The 19,205-nt window shown below is 39.2% G+C and overlaps 1 protein-coding gene across 3 annotated transcripts; it reads right to left on the minus strand.

The window, feature by feature from the left end:
* Positions 1-4,291: 4,291 nt before the first annotated feature.
* Positions 4,292-19,060, minus strand: DNAAF1 (dynein axonemal assembly factor 1). 3 transcript variants are annotated; one of them, XM_074913257.1, is made up of 13 exons: positions 18,294-19,060; positions 17,828-17,968; positions 17,243-17,333; positions 14,583-14,674; positions 13,517-13,738; positions 12,617-12,783; positions 12,239-12,360; positions 11,486-11,694; positions 10,105-10,362; positions 9,373-9,482; positions 6,670-6,738; positions 5,160-5,514; positions 4,292-4,827 (listed from the first exon to the last, which is right to left on the minus strand). In XM_074913257.1, exons 1-13 carry the CDS (start codon positions 18,493-18,495, stop codon positions 4,730-4,732), a joined length of 2,136 nt encoding a protein of 711 aa, XP_074769358.1. In that variant the 5' UTR covers positions 18,496-19,060; the 3' UTR covers positions 4,292-4,729. The 3 variants fall into 3 exon arrangements, with proteins under 3 accessions (XP_074769358.1, XP_074769357.1, XP_074769359.1); XM_074913256.1 differs by having other exon boundaries at positions 17,243-17,363; XM_074913258.1 differs by having other exon boundaries at positions 4,747-5,514; positions 17,243-17,363.
* Between the last annotated feature and the right edge of the window lie 145 nt (positions 19,061-19,205).

Genomic DNA, 19,205 nt, shown 5'->3' on the forward strand with positions numbered 1-19,205 from the left:
GAAAGTTTATTTTTGTGCCCTTTCTTTTTGAGTAGCTGTTGCATTACACTCCCTGCACCTGGATTTCGGTGTTTGCCCAGGGTAACAATTTTAAAACAAAATACTGCTTTTGGTGCTTGCTCCTATGGGGAATGAGAACTTGGCAGGATTTTTTTTTTCTTGAAAATGCACTTAGAAATTTCAAATCTTCTAATAAAATTTAAATGAACAGTAGCTTGAAAGAACATCAGGGTCTTCATAAAATACAGTGATCCTGACTAGTGTCTGCAATGGCAAACTGTGGGATTTTATCAGGGCAGCACAGATTAGTTAAGATGCCTGACCCTTCTGGATGTGTTTTTAAATAGCAAAATAGTTCTATATGCCAGTCCAACTCTAAAACTATTCTTTTATACACTTTTTGTTTCTGAAGGGGTGTACTTGTGCCTTTCCTTTATCATCCTCTGGTGAGTAGGAAAATGAAGATCTCTCAGGGTATGCTGAAGATCATTTTCTGAGTGACCACTCCAAGAATGTGTCTCTGGCTCCTAGGGAGCTACAGACCATCACAGACCCCAAAATATCCCATGCTGAGTTGAGAGGGTTTGTTCTCTGGGATTTTTTTTTTTTCCCCCAAATTTATTTTCTCTAACATAAAGGCAGGGCAACCCATGCTTTAAAAAAAAAAAAAAAAAAAAAAAGGATAGACACTCTGCACACACATTTTGCCATGTGCAAAGAGGACTGTGGGAGCACACTCTGGGTTTTGGTGCTGGCCAAGTATTCCATGTCCAGTCCAATGATTTTTTTTTCCTTGGCCTTGACCTGTTCTATTCCCTCTGAAGATGTGCCTGTTAGTTTATTGATGTATAAAATCTGATGAACCAGTTAGTTTGATTGATTGGATCCCCTTTTTAGAAGGACTCTCAGCTGCTCAGTGTAGGAGAGAGGCAGAAGGGTTAGTCCACCATGTCCCACTAACTTTTCTTCTGTCCTTTGTGCATCTGAGACCAGCCTCCAAAGGTTGAATTAATATTCCTCTTCCATGTGGTTTCTGAGAACTGAGTTTCTCAACAAAGCAGAGCTTTGTTTTTTATGCTGTAGTTCTAATGAGAATGTACTATTTATCTCAGTATCCTCTAACTGAGTTGCTTTTCCTTAGGAAAGCTACCCAAATGCAGTAAGACAGACCCAGGAAATTCAACTAACTCAGGCCTCCTGAGGGCCTAGACAGGAAGGTATAAGCTGTGCCAGTATCATTTGAAGAAATGCTCTGCCCACTTTCATTGCCATGATGATTCTTGGTTCTAAACCAGATTTCTGAGCATCTTAAATGGTCAAGCAGCATCCACTCCAAAATGTAGTCAATCATGCAGATGAATGCAGGCTCAGATTCTCCTTAATAAGATGAGCATGTTTTAAATGGACCTTCCTGTCACAGCCCTTTCCTCCATCCATTTATCAGTATGTGAACAGATGTATTAGTTCAGAAACATTAACTTTTGAGCACATTTTTCCCCAGCTAATTACTGTGTGCTAGGAGCTCTGTCACCACCTCAGTGGTGCGGTCTTTGCAGAAGCAAGGTTGTGAGAGCTTCTGAATTAATTCCAGCCACTGTTTGCATGTTCAGGACTAAGGGAAAATCCTGGCAGCCCCCGTTGGCCTGGTATTTAGATGACGTGCTTGAGTGTATCATGGACAAGGTTTTCCTTTCGGACAGATTTGTGCTTAGAAAGGTCACCTAGATCAGCCCATTTGCCATTGTATTTTGTCATTTCCAGCAATGGAACATCGTTGAGTTGCACTCTGTTTACTTTTCTCATAACTGGAAACTGTCTGGTGTCTCCTATCACCCGACAGCCTATGTTATCCCTGTTCAAGATTTACATCCTTCTCTAAACCTTCGCACGCTAGATTGCCTTAATGTTAACACTGAATGTATTGATCCAATAAGGTATTTAAGCACAAGCTTAACTTCAAACTCTTGAGTAGTTTTCCCGTATTTTTGTGATGCCTATCACATGCTTGAGGTTAGACATATGCTTCAGTGTCTTACTGGATTGTCTAGTTGGGGTTGAGAAATGAACTGTCTTAGGAGAGCTGCTTGCAAGTAGACAAAGGTGCAGCTCAGCCAGCAAGGCTGCCTGACACCATCTCAGGCTGCAGCGTTTGTTACAGTGCCAAGCAGCAGACTGCACTTGCTGTGAGCAGCCACTCGGGATGGGTTTTGGGTTTTTCTTTAGGCTTTTTGCTCAACTATAAACATGAGATTGGAGCTTGATGGTGAGAGAGGAACCTCCAGGAACAGTATTCGAGAGCCGCTCCTGTGAAGAAGGAAGCTTGTGTTCCTTGGCTTTTTACACTGTTAATTTTACTTGAAGGTGATGTGCTGAGACTGCGTTTTTGCACTATGCTGTACATTTGTAAAGTTTTACAGAAAACACTAATTAAACATGTTTCCTTTTTCTCATTTAGTCCTACTCTGGCTTTTCTGTCACTACTTTCGCCTACCCCTTACTCCTTTCCTCCTTCCCAAGTCCTCACTGACAAGTGAAAACAGTTTCCAGGAATTCAGGAGATCCACCTGTGAAATAATGTAGGGATCACTGATGGGCTCTGATCACCTGTGTGAAAAAACAGGGGCTGGAGAGATCTGGCACGTAAAACGTGGCACAGTCAACGCAGCTCAGAAAACAGCTGAATTCTTCAAACTAAAATGCGGGTCAGGGTGGGTACAGCTGGTAAAATCAGGATCAGAGTAAAATAATCTATAGTTCTTGAAATTACTTGCATTTTTAGCCATTGATTAACCTTTTTTTCTTGCTTTCAGTGATAAAGAGCACAAACTTCACTCTTGGAATTACTTTTTTAAATCTTTTGTTTATAAATATCTTTTCTTTGTGTGATGTGATAATGTGGTCCTTCCTGCTTATTTGTTCTTAGTGTAGTAAGGGGGTACCAGCACAGGCACTAAACCACAGCACAGGAAATGCACAACCCAAAGCCCTCAAAGTAGTCCTTATCCAGCTTTCTGTCAGAAAAATGAAGCAGGTATTTTTTAGGACTGAGTTCACAAATGTTTTAGCAGCATTTGTGGCTTTCTAAAGAGAAGATTCCCATGAAGATGCTTTCAGACAAGCCTGTTCTCCACAGGCCTTTGCGCATCCTCCTGCCCTGTCCTGGAGGCCAAGGATTTTACCAGCGTGTTTTCACTCATGGAAGGTGGAAAATGGCTGAAGTTTAAAGCAATTGTGTTTTCTTCCCTGAGGGCTTTTATGATTATTTCATGTTATGATTAGGACTAGTTCTCTTACCACCAGATGGCACCTAAGCCCAGCTACTTGGAAATACAGCTTTTCAACGCGCTCAGTACTTGTTTTCTTTAACTGTGCACATCTCTAAGATCTATTCAATTCTATTTACTACAAATCACTAGAGATCTATAGAAATATGAAAACAGACATCCTAAACGGGTATGGCTTAATGAAGCGAGGTCACCTAAAGCCTAGCTTGTTCCTGATGTTGCAATTGTTTGTTGTATCATAAAAACATCAGCCCTTGAAGATAAGGCCAGCTCTTACGTTGTGCTTAAAGAGTGTACAGTTGTTTTTTTAACTGACTAGCACAGCTGCTTCTGCATTAAGAAAGTGAGAGCCATTAATACCTCAGCAGAATCGGGCAAGAGTTGCCTGTTTTCCCCAACTCTTCTTTTGCAGTCTCGCAGAGGAAGCACTGCTCTCAAGCAATCTTGACTTCCTTGAATTTTACTATCTAGCTCAGAAGTGGGAGAAGGGGGAACAATAAAGGAAGGGGAGAGGACTTAGCTGAGGCATTGCTGCTGTTATCTTCCATGTCACTTTGGCACAAGACTACCACTGTGGTGTAAGAGAGAAGCTAATGAAAGAAGATTCCTTTAGTCGGCTTTTTACACCAAAGCTGTCTTTCTGCCACTACTGACTGGCTGGTTACTTTTCTGTTATATTCAAAATCCAAATACTGAGACACACCTCACAATGAAACATGAAGCAAATGGCAGATATAAGTATATGCTTCATCATAGATAGCCCTAAAAGTTAAAACCAGATTTTTCCATGCATGGATGCTGTTTCTACATCTGGTTTTGCATAAACAATCATAGTATCTATGAATATTAGATCCATAAAATACCATGCTAAGCAGCAATCTCCATTTGTCATTGAAGTCCATCTGGTATGAGGTATACTGGGAAGGAGATGATACAAGTTAAAATAGATGTGGTTACAAGTATAATCTTTATTTAGTTCAAATGACAGAAACATTACATTATGCATTGAAACTACGTATCTAATAAACCCCCAAAATAGAAATGTTTAACTAAGTAATTTCTAGAAGGATGCAAAGGAAAAAAAAATCATGAGTGTGGAATTTAACCTTAAACCAGTAGTGCCCTCACTATCAAAGCAGTGGGTGCTGCCGGCTGCCCTGGAGCTCAGAGCTGCTCTGGCAGTGGGAGCACAAGGCACTTGCTGCCTGTGGGTTGCAGGGGATTTACGGGCTTTTTTCACGCTGACACAACCACGAGTTCTGCCCCGCAGCCTCTGACTGACTGAAACACTAACTCCTCCTGTGGAGGGCAGTGGGGTTTATATCACAGTAAGTGTTACGTCAGTTTTAACTAATGCTCCCACTGCTGAGCTCTGCATTTTGAGAATAACCACATGCAGCCAGCCAGGCGCTGTGCTCCACATTTGGTCTGTTTTTTCAAAGTGATTAATCTAATCCACTCTCCCTGTCCTTGCCATCTTGTGCTTTGTGAGGGCATCCTTCACCCTCAGACAGACACTGTACTTCTCCATCACTGCCATTCCCTGTTAAAAGCATAAAGGAAAAGGCAAATGAAACTCACTGGTGGTCTTTAATACTGGAAAAAGAAATGTAGAGCCCAGGTTTTTTTAAGTATTTAAATAAAACTCAGTAAGAAATCCTCTGTAGAAAAAGAAAAAATAACACTTTCATTCCTAATTTACTAGGATTCCCACATAAATAAAAGGAAGAGGTGATTGTTAACAGTGGACTGAATTTTTTTTTCAGTAAGAGCTGAACAAATCCTTACTTTCAGTGTGTATGTGCCACCCACCTTTTTCTCTGGGATTAACTATGTCACTGTAATCTTAACCAGGTCAGGTAACTGTAATCTTACCATCCCCATCCTCTTCCCCTGGGTTTGGGTCATCTGGTTGATTGAAGACTGGTGACAATAGTAGATTATCCTCGGGCTCAGTGATAACCTCTTCTATCAAGGGTTTCAAGGGGGTGGCTTGTTTATCTTTGATCTCCAGGTATCTTTCTGAATTAGCAGGCTCTGTAAAGAAGCTTTCAACAAGGGGTCTCAAGTGCTCCTTCTCATGCTCTTTATGTATCTTATACACATTTGAAAAAATTGCTGTTGGAACTTCTCCTGAATTCTCAAACATGCTTTCATTGTTTTCCTCCAATGCAGAATTGCTGTCATTTGTCATTTCAGAAATTATTTCAATCTTTGGGTGATATTCCTGCTGTAAAGGTACAAAATGTAATTGAAAATGTATCACTCTAGATGTAAAAGCTAAAAGATTGGTAAATATCTCTTGGATCCACATAACAGTTGTCAGCCTTGATGTGCTGTTCTCCCAAAATCCATGGAATATGTGCCTCACCCATAGCTTTGCTTCTTTGTGGATGAATCTTGGGTTAACTATTTCTCAGGCATTAGCCATGAACTGACCATAAACTATTAATGGTTCATAAAAAGACCTATTTCAGCAATGTGTGGGCTCAGTTCTATTTCTTTACCTCCAAATGGAGGGACCTGACTAACATCTTCATCTGACTTCCGTTAAGAACTGAACACTTCTGGGGCGTGACAGCTGCTAACACATGCTCCTTCAATGTTCCCTTCCCTTATCTTTTAACTGGAGGCTTTGTTGGCCAAGAAATTTTCCAACGCTATTATTATGAGTCTGTGACCAAAAGAGCAAATAAATTCCATGCCTTACACTGACTGTAGGAAAAGTTTGCATTATCTTGAAGGGACTTGTGAAAACATGTACTGCATCAGCCTCTGTCTCCAGCCAGGCAAGTATGAGTCAACATCAGCACGACAACCAAAACTGTGCTTTTAAGATTTGTTCTTTTCCTTTTTTCTCTTCTGTTTCTGTTTATAGGCTTTTCCTAGCAGATTAGTTTGAGCACAGCACAATCCTAACGTGGGCATGAGCTACCATGTATCTGACTAGCCCGCAGTGGAGCAGAGGAGTTTGAACATCTCTGTGTTTTCAGATCGAAAGTCTTAATTTGATTCAGTAGCAGGCAATTTGTTTTATCTGTTCAGTCCTTTGCAGTATATTAGTACTGAGCAAGTATATTTTAAGAGTTATCTTCATTAAAACACTACGTGCTACTGAGAAATTAATCTTATTTAACTGTTGCATTACTTGATCCTAGGTTTTCATTCTCCTATATTTGCGACATCATGATATAAAAAATCAAATTTAAAAAAAGATTTACAAATGGATAGAGAAGATCTACTGAAACATCCATTTTAGTTTATAAATGCATAACCAACCGCATCTCCCAAAACAGCATTTCACAACTTGGATTATCCTCACTTTGCAAAATATTTGTAAATATGTTTAGGGAAACTTCATCACTGCAATTAGTAAGAATCTTACCTTTTGGACAAAGATTTCCTCTTCTGGGGGAAATTCATTTACATCTATATCTTCTAAATCAGGCAGCTCCTGAAGACAATCACAAGGATCATTGATCAGTGAGAAGAGCTACTGTAACTAATAAAACATGACATCTCTATCTCATTGGGAATCGTCTTCAAAGCAAAGGCTTTTCAGGGTAAGAGGCCACAGCCAGCAATACCACACTGTCATCTTCTTCTTGATGACAGTTTTCTCTGTTGAGCACATGTGAGAAAATGAAAATTCATCTGTCTCCAGAAACAGCAGATAGGAAGGCAATAACCTTAACATCAGACTGAATGCTATTTTCTACTACTCTTAATGTCAGCTGCAACCCATCTTTACAGGTAAGAGTGAAATCAAGATCTGCAAGCTACCTGAAACTGTTTATCAGTAAAATGTTAACCTAAATACATCTAATAAAACCATGTTTTACTACGAATGCCTCATAATTAAGGACATAGAACCACAAACTTGCTGAGAACTGTTCCTCAGACAGGTCAAATCTTTTATTAGAAAATATTACCTAAGACAACTGTTTGACATGAAGGTAAAAACAGAGGGTGGGAATACAAAATCAAAGGCAGAAAGTTAATACCTTTTTGCCATTTTTTTAGTGTAGGTCAATACTGGTAAAAGCATTTCCTTTTGGTTTTAGATGTTTTTAGAGCTTAATGATTTTGTAGTAAGTTGCTTGGCATGGTAGCATCAGGAACATCTAATCTGTACTGTCTTGTGTGGTGAAGATTATTACAGAATTAAAATCAACAAAGGAAATTTCTGTTTCCTGATGTGGTTGTACCTAGTGCAGCATATCCTGAAGTCTCATAATTTTAGAACAGCATTAAAATGTACAAATTAAGATTTGAGACTAAAGTTAGTGGGTGGAATTTGAAGTCAGTAGGGAAGTGAAATAGCTGTTAGTCTTATTCCAATCAGCAGGGTGCATCTGCAAATGCAACCAAAAGTGCTTACTCAAAGTTATCCTGGTTTAGGTACACAGAATGTCGTTCAAACACCACCAAGGCATGTGCAGCAACATGAGCTTGTTTCTGCTTGACAGAGGGATGTCACAACCACCGCATTACAAATCCTCCTCTATTGTCCACCCTGATCTCACTACTGATACCATCGACTGACTCCAGGATATGAAGGAAGACAACTGTGCTCCTCCAGAGATTCTCACCATCGACATCTTCACAGCCATCCCCTACTATGTCAGCGCTAAGTCTCTTTGGAAAATCTGCACTAGTGTAAGTATTGGAGGTGGTTGTGAGCAGCTCTTTCCATTACCTAATGTCAGTTGTAGAACACAGCAGTAGAGAACACCAAAATGTGTAGTAGCATGTGATTTGGGTTTTGGTTTTCTTCTGTAGAATTAGAATAGTCTAACTTTTTATGTGTCAAAAAACTCCCATGCACGTATGCTGAAGAGTTCCTTTTATACTATGTTAAAGTTTGTGCCAAGGAGCTTGCTATGATGCCACATAGCACCAAGGGAAAAACAAACACTGAATCTATGAGATCTTCACACTGTGGGTACCTACAGTATCACTATTTATTTAAAGTTTTTATTTCAGACCCTGAAATATCTGCTTATAAAAATAATATTATATACACTTGGAATTGTTTCCAGTTCTCTCCACTATCCATGTTAAACCTTATTTTATTGTTAATGTTAATGTATTAATGTTAAATTTTTAAAAACAGCTAATCAGGAGGAGGCAGCAGTAAGCCCTCTACTGAGCCCTTCAGAACAGGATGGAATATTTTCCTGAAAAATTAAAGAGCGTGGAAAAGATAGAAGAGACTGATCTAAAACATTTCAGTAAGAATTTAGTTAACAGTGACAGTATAAGGGACCAAAGAGTATATTGAGTGCTCTGGGAAATCATAGCTCAGAAGTTTGTTATTGCTAGGTATGTCAGAATCTGACACTGTCACTTTAGCAGCAGTGTTATACTTAAGACAAATTGAATAATTACCCTTCAACATGAGACTGTATTTTTCAGTGTCTTTTCCATGCGTATTTTCCAAGTCCTCCTCATGGCTAAATGTAGTTAAACATATTTAAATGTTTGCGTCATCAGATAGAAATCTTAGATAATAGGAGACCATATTACAAATGTCAATTGCTTATTATATACCTGAATAATGCACATTCTGCTTTTTTTTGAAATATACGTAAAAGTATATTTTGAGAATTAATTTATAATATCTAATATTGCTAGCTAACACTTACAATGAGTGGGTGGCTATTTCTTACTTATGCTTTTTCTGCAATAGTTCACATTTTTACTGTGTATTTCATTTGAGTTTTGCCGAAGAGGACACATGTATCCACTAGATTCCTTTTGTTGTGATTTCTGTTTTTTAAAAGAGAGCTCTCATTAACTTCTCCAGAGAAATCACAGATAGAAGGTCTGTATTGATTTATGGCCAAAGGACAAAATAAAGTTTGGAATAGCTGGTAAATTCTTTACACATGCTATACTGGAGAGAATGAATACCCTTACAACCTTACTTTTGGGGTTTTCTTCTTTCTTTCCTTTTCTTTTTCTTACTAGTAGACCTTTCTTAGAAACATGGCCACACAGTTTTATTAGCCACACGTTACCAGAATTAATTTAGGAGCAGACAATACCCAATCTGAACTTCTCAAAATCTGAATCCAATACATACGTCAAGATAAAGTTTCTCTGGTATCTCCAGTTTGAGCTGTTCAACTTCAGCATATTCATCCAGCTCAGGAAGCATGGGCTTTTCAGTAGCTGCTTTCTCTCTTGGTAGATCTAAGGAATAAACAAGTTAGTTGCAGAGAACTAACTGAATAAAAGGCTCTCTACATTGCAACAGCAAGTACTGCAAAACCAGACTGCTGAGGACCTGACTACCATTGCAAAATTCACAGGTGAATCCAGCGCTTTGTTTTTCCATCATATTCTCAGTCTCCCTTATACTGTATAAATTAATATTTGTGTTTTGCAATAATGTATTCCACAAATCTACAAAAGCATTCTTCCTTGTGTGAAGGCACAAAACCACCTCTAGTGACATCCAGCTTCTGTTGGCAGACAGGCCGCACAGTTTCTGGGGGAGCAGGGAAGCCTGTAAGCTCGCCTGTCCTGTTGCTACACCTGGCACATACGAGAAGGGGAATTCCACCTTTCTGCAACAGAAGTTGCAGGTTAAGCCCTCAGATGGTTTTTGGGGTTTTTTTTGTTGTTTGTTGTATTTAAAGAAATTTTTATCAAGTACTACTTGATTTTCAACTAGTCACTGTGGAAATCTATTAGGATGTTCTTATCTATCAATCAGTTGGTTTGAATCAAGGCAGAGGTGGTGCTACACTAAGAGTTTGCCTCATTGTCTCTGCATCTTCAGTTCAGTTTGATTCTTCACTGTGTACATTACCGTCTGCCTTCTGGTTGAAGTTTGAGCATTTGTAAGAACTCGATTGTTCATCCTCTTGAATTCTAGCAGGAATATTTCCAGATGTGAAATCTGTGTTATCGTCCCTATTTGGTAGAAGTGTTATCACTTCACCATGAGCATCAAAACTTTCATTTCTAAATTTCTCAGTCTTCTCTTGAGTTTCTCCCTCTTCTGATATATTTAAAGGCTCTGATGTAGTAGAATTTCCACCACTGCCATCTGAATTTGCAGGTTCTCCTACAGAAGAAACAAGTTCATTAAAACTGCTGAGTTAATCTACCATCCCTCATTCTAAATATCCAAACTTCACTATATGGTCTTAACAATTTGGCCTAAAATATGCATCAAAAGCTCCTACTTTGTTTGAGCAGCTATTTGTGGATCAGTAGTCCTCTCAAGATTGCAGCAATATTGTGGGTTTTCCCATCTCAACCCCCCAACAAAAACCTCATCTAGAGAAAACACTATAGTAACTGTCTGGTATCTATAGTTAACTTTAAAAAGACTCACAGTGATTAGATATTTAAATATATGCTAGAACATTTTGACAGATCAGTAACAAATGCTGAAGTCATCCTCTGCTTTATGCAATCTACCTCTTTGCAGAAGAAATTTTACTTGTTGATCAACTGTGCTTGACTTCAGAGCCTATGAAACCCCAAAACATATTGGATGGATAGATAAACACTCCTCTGCACTGTAGCATTATTACTTGTCTTCAGTCCTGGTTACCCAGGCACTAGAAAGGTTAGGTTGGGACCTATTACTGGCCATAAACGTATGCCTCCTTGAATAATGTGACAGGAGAATTTGTGGCATAAAAAAGGGCAGTAAGTGAAGCAAATGATAAAAGTCCTTCCTCTTAGTGCCTGTATTACCACTGCGGCAGGCTCTAGGCTGGAGCTCTTACTGGTAGTGAAAGCAGCAGTGGAGAGGTGCCTGGATGGGGACTAGCAAGGTGGTTTTCACTGAATCTTACCGGAGCTCACATGCCCATTGAAGCCAGCCCTGTTCTGCATTTTGGGGAAATAATGCTCTTTGGGTGTAACTGTCTGCCTCCATCCATGAAAGCCTGCTGGATAACTGGTTGCTCTGGTGAAGAGCTTGAAACACTGGGACAGGAAGCGGTTTGTGAAAGTGTTTTTTTGTTTCATCAGCAATGAGAAAGGTGATGATTGCTTAAAATCATTGTGTTTAATCCAATATTCACTAAGATTAATAAAGTATTTAGTATGGGAAAAGAATATTCATAAATATATGCCAAAAACTAGATCAGCCTGCTTCTGAACACTTAGGAACTATTTATTTATTTTAAACATTCAAATTGAAGCAGACATCTTCAAAAATAGTAACCACAAACCTTCCAGGATGTCTGTTGCATCTCCATTTTCAGATTTTGTATCTCTTTCTTCCATATACTTTTGTCTTTTCTTTTCCTCTGCTTTTTGCCTGATTGCTGCTAAAGCATCAATGCTGTCTTGGATTTTTTTTCTTTCTCGGGTTTCCCATTTTTCCCTTTCTGCTTTCTCAGCTTCAAGCCCTCCAACTGCCCAGGCTTCTGCACAGGCTCTAATGAAAACACAAAAGCTCACTATAATATAGCTATAAAAGCCCATCTTTATAATGAGAGAGAAATTTAAAATAGTTTGCAACAGCACAAAATAGCTGCAAAAGAAAAAAACATATAGCAGTGACAATCTCTTATGCAACAGGGATGCACATATATCTTATCCTGTATGCAGAACTGCAACAAAAGAAACAAAGATATCCAAATTCTGGTGATTCTACCACCAGAGATCGGCCAGGACTGCTGATCTTGGCTCTGCTTTTCCAGACACCTGTTTAGTTTCTCTTGAAATTGGGATTTGCCTCTGGTCTACAGACTTGGCGTAAAACTTCTGTTCAAGAATTAATTATCTTGTGAAAAAATACATGTTTTCTTCTAGGTATGTTAGATGTAGAACTCCATAGTATAGTCCGCTTGTACTCAAAGTCATCCACCTTCAATAAATTATACCAGTTATTCTTCCTTTCCTTCCATGGCAATACTGACAAAAAAATGGACTTTATTTGAGCTTTATTGCTGTGTAAAGAAGATGGCTCTGTTTCTTACCTATCCTTTGGGAAAACTGGTCTGTCATCCAGATATGTTAGTAGTTTTAGTCGAACAGTAAGTGTTTTTCTATAATTAGTAATTTTCTTTATCACTTGGTTTCCCATCAAATTCAGCACACGCTAGAGAAACAAGGGAAACAATTTTTAAAGTAGCAAAAAAACACAATCTGGATATGCACTTGCTCTATCATTTCAAAAACAAGAAGTAAATAGAACATCCTGGGTGTTACAGTCTACAAAAACCAATGTTTAATAATATTTCTTTTAGACCATGACCTGTTGTGCACTGAACTACCCACCACCGTAGTTTGTCAGGTCCCATTTAATGGGATTCACCCATATACATGATACAAACCCTCAGCTATATTCAGCTTACCAAATTGGGCATGGCCTCCAGAATATTTATAACTCTTGGATCACTTAGATTGTTGTGAGAAAGGTCGAGAACAGAAATACTTGGGCATTCTTGCAAGTGCTGTATGTCTTCCACTGTTTGTAACTTATTGTGAGCAATCTGCAGAGTCTGCAGGACTTTCAGACAAGCTGTCAGACAAGAACAGTACAGTGAAAGGAAAGGTAAGAGTCATCGCTTCTGGAGCAAGTAGAAAACTGCATTGTCAAAATAGTTGTTTATGTTGAATTGAGAATTTTTTTCCTGTATTTGTTATTCTGCTACATGTACTTTTTGGCTAAGCAGCTGCTTTCTTCACCCTCAGGAAAAATAGTTGATTGGTTTTAGGATGGTGGTTGTTTTTAATTTACATTTCAAACTAGTCAGTTACACAAAGGCAAGACCTTATGTTTCAGATTACAACCAATGTACACAAACGATAATGTAGAGAAATTAATTTTTATTTTCTGCTGAAGATGGAATAAATCCTTTAACAGACATAAAAGACTTTGTAATCATGTCTGCAACTGCCAAAGCACATCTTAACTGTAAAGCAAATGGTGAAAATGGGATTGTCAGCCTGTTGGCAACACTAAGTCCTGAGATGGTATTAAGAAGTGAGGAAAAACTACTTCAATGTCCTAGGTATCCATGTGAAAGTAATTACTATGTCTTCTCTGTTTTGTCACCTATTTAAATTGCAAAATACATAGGTCTGACTCTTCAATAGAAGCCTTGTGGACTTTGGTATGGGATACTGTACAAAATTTTAACAGGAATAAAACCCCCTTTGAAACTAGCACCATTAATAATAGCTTAGCTTAGTCAAAGCTTAGGAATATGGGCTCATTATAGGTTAAAACATGCTGCACCAACAGTTCTTACAGAGATTCTCAATGGTCTTAATGTAGTTGTTACTGATATTGAGGGAATCCAGCTTTTGTAAGGGTTCAAGGTTTTCAATTTTGTTAATTAAATTGAGTTGCAAGTAGAGGCAACGCAACTCTGTCAGAGCTTCCAAATTCTCAATTTTTGTTAAGCCGTTGCATTCCAGCCATAAACACTTCAATCCAGTATACTCTTCAAGATTCTCCAGGCGGTCAAATCCTGCAGAAAAAGATGTTTTAAAATGAAATTGCACTGGCTGAAAACAAGTCTTTGGAAGAGTAAATTTCATTAAACCAGTGCTGCTGAAACAGTCTGTGAGAACACTTGCACTCAAGTTGCTGCTGCTACTTCCACTGAATTAACGGTATGGTACCTGGCCCTTAAAGGGCAAAAACATACAGGTACTGGTCTATATCTCGTGCAGCCCTTTAGATGCTCAAATACATTTTTGAGAAAATAGCAAAACCAAGGCCAAATGTAGGAGGCAGATTTAGCATGTCCTATTTATTTAAAACAATTCTTATGCTAAGCTGAACTAGCTAACTATCATGCAAAAACCTCGAAGATCCCAAGAGGATGATCCATGTTCATTCTAACAACTTCTTTTTCTTTCAGTTGTTTTTGAGAACATGCAAGTGTTTACTGTTTTCTTCCTGTCCATTTTTGTCTGGCAGTTAGAAAGTCCCGAAAGCTGAAAAACAGCTTCCTTATATGAGTACATTTAAGAAGAAATACATATATTTTCCTCTGAATGCAACCCAGACCAGAATTTTAAGACATTTCTCAGAGGCTACTGAGTTTTTTTTGAGAAAAAAAAAAGTGTCCCCTGGTTCCTACTGATTCTTTGAATGACACTACAAATTGGATTTGGTCTATAACCAATTCATTTTTCTACCTTCATATTTACTCAGTTTGTTTCACAATTTCATTAGCATATAAAATTAAATTACATTTCTAATTTAAAAGAATTATTAGATACCCTACTTCAGTGAGCCATAAAATAGATTCTCTGCTAAAATGCTACTTTGAAAGGTAAATCTAAGCAGTTATGTCCACATCTTACCTTTATAATGCAAGTAAAGCGTATCATTTAAGTATGGGGTCGAATATAATTTCTGCTGTTTACAGATGTCTTTCAGAATCGTTTTTGTCATTCTAAAATAATAACGTGAAGCAGAAGCAAAACAAAAAATGTATTTCAGTGCATATTCTGAAATCTTTGGGTTTTTAACAGATTTCAATGCCACACAATTGATAGTTCTTTTATGCAAGAGAAACAGCTATAGCTTTACAAGTCTATACTCCAAATAAAAAAGCAGTAGTTTCTTTAGAGTGACTTTCCATTTCTGCCTGTTTGAAGTGAGTTACCAGGCTCTTCTGCTAAAAAACACAGAGTATGTAGGAAAGTGGGTAGGGAATTATAGAGTCCATCTGCTTGGAAAAGAGCAGGATGATTCTATGTTAGATGCTGTTTCCTTCCTCTCCAATTCTTTCCTCCATTCCTTGCTGCTTTGGTGCAGGACCTTTGGTGGCATAGTCAATATGCAACATTTTTCTCAGAGTAGAAAAATCAATAGTTATCAACCTAACATTTTAATGAAACGCTGACTCTGAAACAGCACTTGACAATTTTAATATAGAACTGTGACTGGCTAGGACACGCAGTAAGAAAAGGAGTAATACCTGTTCAACTGTAATTACTTAATATTCAGCTCCACTCCTTTTGGGATTTATGAAAGCAAGAAGCAAGAAAAGGCTACTCAGGGAAGCTGTGGGGTACAGCTGAACAGTGCAGGGGCAGAGGACTCGGCAAGAGTCATTGGGCAGAAAGCTACAGTGGGGAGGCTGCAGGGACAAAGCCCTCGGGCTGGCAGCCAACAGCAGCCAAACGAGACCCAAGTTGCAGACAGCAGTCAGCAGGGCAGTAAAGCCCCGGACGCGGTGAGTACCCTGGTGGCCTGCAAACTGTTAAACCAGAAATGGATTGCAGTGAAGAGCAGCCGATGGGAGGAGTTACGCCATTATCTGGGCCCCTGCGTTAGACAGCACTGGATTGACAGTTTCATAGAGTTTAGTCGCCTAGCAGGGACTTTGCAAAGAATGACAGGACACTGCTTTTGGAGGCAAGGTCTCCAGGGCTACAAAAAATGTTGTAACATAGACAAGCAACTTGGGAACCCATCAGGAAAACACCTAGCAAAAACATTACAAGGCAGAAAATATCTCTATCTTCTCACTTAGATTAGATTCTGTACAACAAAATGTCAGAATAAAACTTCTAGCAGATATCACTCAAAGAAATACTGCAAAAGTGCAGTGTTAAATGATCCAAAATTATTTTCTACTGTAAAATCCATATTAACAAATTGAACTTTGCATTTGTGGTCGTAAGTATTCGTAGGCCTAAGGTCTGTAACAGATTTTCATGATGTGAAGATATTTTCAAAATCACAAAAAAACTTTGAGTAAAGGCAGCAACGTTAAATCTTTCGTAATGAATTTGCTTTCAGATATATTTACTTACTGCACTAAAAATCTCAATATTGCTGAAGAACAAAACTGCAATACAATCAACTAGTGAGCTGAGTTCCTGAGGCAATACAAAATATGATTGTCAGCCTGTAACTGCACTGCAAGCCAAACATGTCTGACATAAATCACTGAAGGAATGAAAGATTTATAAACTTCAAGTAAAATCTTTAAATATATACTGCTTTCTTATATTGTCAGCCCAGGTACATTATTGTATGGCAGCTACGTGCAGTATATCCCACTTTTTTCCACTGTGCTATTTGTAGTAGCGTTTAATCAAATTATTACCATCTCCAAGAAATTTATAGGATCATAAAATACATTCCTTCAAAACCCTAATTATCTTATGTGCAGTTACTGATCTCTGCCATCATTCTTCCTAAGAACTGAATTCTGAAGCGTGCCAGGCTGATTAGCCTGGGATAATTAAGTTTTCTAAGAAGTACAGTCCAATCTACCTCCTGATAACTCAGTGAGAGTCTTTCCCTTGACTTTCAAGGACCATGTCTGTCTCTAATAGAACAACTATGTTAAAGTTAGCAGCAACATAAACCTGGGGAAGTTTCATCAACATGTAAGCAGGTATAGGAATGGAGGGTAAATGTTCATTGTTCCTTACATATCACTGGATAACTAGCCCACATGACCAGACTTTCAACAGTGTTATTAAACAGTACCAAACAGGGGGTTTAATTTTATTATTTGCTTGCCATGTGCTTAATCAGAGCTAACATGAGAATAATCCCATTTCACAGCTATTAATGAACAGCCATTGCAGTATATTGTGGTTTAGGCTGGACCAAAATTAGAGCCAGACCTTACAAAGGAGTTGTATCTTATTGTTAACCATCTGAGGTACCTCTGGATTTTCTCTGCTAAAAATTATCTTGACAACTGTAATATTTACAATGTGATGAATTAATGCAATGCATTGTCTGAATTGATGCTGAGAAATGGTCAAATCTACTGATAAATTACTCCCACAAGAGTTTGCCCAGAACCATTAAACAGACTACATCATGTAGTTAGAATGTAATTTGCTAAAGCGGCCATTTAAAAAAAAAAAAGCAAAAAAAAAGCTGTACAGATGCTGGTAATATCACCAATTCCTGATTTACTGATTATAGCAGAACTCCCACTGACTTCAATGATGTAAGTATTTTAAAAAAAAATCCACAAACAAGGTATTACCTTACACAGCCCCTCTTTTCTTCTGTTCTTTGACTGAATGAGCTGTTTACCGATTTGTGATCACCATCTGATTTTTGTTCATTCTGTTGATCTGCTATGGACATACAGTTCATGTCTTTCTCTTGAGTTTTAAGAAGATAAGTAAGAAAACAAGTGCAGTTTAACAGCATGGGTAGGGAAAATTGGCACATTGTCAGTTAGAAAAATACTGAAGAGCACTTGAATGCGAATTTCAAGAAAAGCAGTATTCTAACCAAGATTTTTGCTCGAATCTTTAATGGAAGGAAACTTAACTTTTTTTAGCAGGCAAAGCAGTAAAATAAGTAGTAGCAAAATAAACTATTGAAATTTTTTTTTCTTTTTTTTAGATCTGGAAGTCAGGTAGTTCCCACTAGTCTTAAAATTATTATAATGTACAGTGACAGTAAAGTACTGGCACCAAGGTTCTTACAGTCTTAGACATCTACTATATATTACATTCAGTTAACAATAATTTAAGAAGACTGCTAACTTTGCATGTAAAGAGACTAAAGTCAGGGCATATCTCAAGCACTGTTTCCTAGTACAGCTCTTCTACGAAGTTACCCTTTTGCAGTCTTCGGAAGGTGTCTCCAGTGCTATACTCATTCAAGCCATCTTTAGGCTGCCTTTGATTAATTGCATTTTCAATACTCTTCTCTCCAGATTCTTGCTCTGAACCTTTTAGTTGCACTTGTAGTCCATATACTTAAAAAGAGACAATGCAAACAAGATGATTGTACCAACTCATTTAAATATGATTGTAATTAAAACATTTGGAAGTCAGGCTAGCTGCATGATTGCAACACAGGAAAAGGTATCTCTTCAGCAAGAAAATTAAACAGAAAGAAAGAAAGCACAAGAAGATAGCAGTTGAGTAAGTCTCAGCTATGGCAAGATTTTCAGTGAATTTACTGTGAGAAAGAATAAACTCATATTACATCCAGATGAGTAATGACAGACTTGATATCTAGGCTTTATGGTCACTGAAGTTCCCCGAATTAGTCCTAGCAAGCCAGCTGGACGAGCTCACCTGTGGTGACAGAATTGCCTTCGTTTTCTGTTTGGCTATCTGCATGTCTAGTGTCGTTCAGAGATTCCCCTGACACCTCTTGTGCAGTAACTTTCCTTCCAAGGCCTTTGTCTCCAATCTGTGATTGCATTTTAAGATGATTTAGACAAACATCAGCCACGTCAGCATTTGATTTACAGTCCAACTTTTCCAGACAAAACATCTAAAGGTTTTAGTAGGAGAATCTCTTACAGATAAGAAGACCTGTATGAGTAAACTATGAGGCGTGCATGGAGCTGGCAACCTGGGGCTAGTCACTGCAACGATACTAAAAGGCAGGAAGAGCTTATCTTAAATCCTGCCCACTGTGGATCTCACTCAGAGCAGAGGGCCACGGCCGAAGAGCCTCCCAAAGCAGAGTGAGTCACTTTTTTCCTTCTGAAGGTGTCGAGCTGAGGACACAGCGATGGTGCCTTCGAGGCACCGCCCGCTCTTGCGCACCACCTGCCTGCTGCCCCCCTGCAAGCCGGGCGGGCTCCTGAGGCGAGGTTTAGTCTCCTCACAAGGACTGCAGATGCTGTCACGTTTCCCCCCAGCACTTTTCGCTGCTGTAGCCCGGGAGGTCTCTGGGCCAGGCTCGTGTCCTAGAGCGCAGTGCTGGATCTCCCGTTAAACCTCCAGCGGCCTTTGCCTGACCCGAGCCCCGGCCTGGGCTGGGCCGGGCGCTGGGACGCGAGCCCCGGCGCACGGGGTCGGCGGCCGCTCCTGGCCTCGCCGCGGTACCTCCCAGGCAGCAGGAGACGTAAAAACCGCGAGAGACGGCGCGGAGAGACCGAAACCGAGACCCCTGAAGCGCTGCCACCCGCGCTGCCCGCCTCGGCCGCCGTCGCTGTGGCGACGCCGCGCGCAGGCCCACAAGGCCCCGCGGCGGCC

The sequence above is a fragment of the Athene noctua genome, chromosome 9 (genome assembly GCF_965140245.1).
Source record: "Athene noctua chromosome 9, bAthNoc1.hap1.1, whole genome shotgun sequence".
NCBI classification, from domain to species: Eukaryota; Metazoa; Chordata; class Aves; order Strigiformes; family Strigidae; genus Athene; species Athene noctua.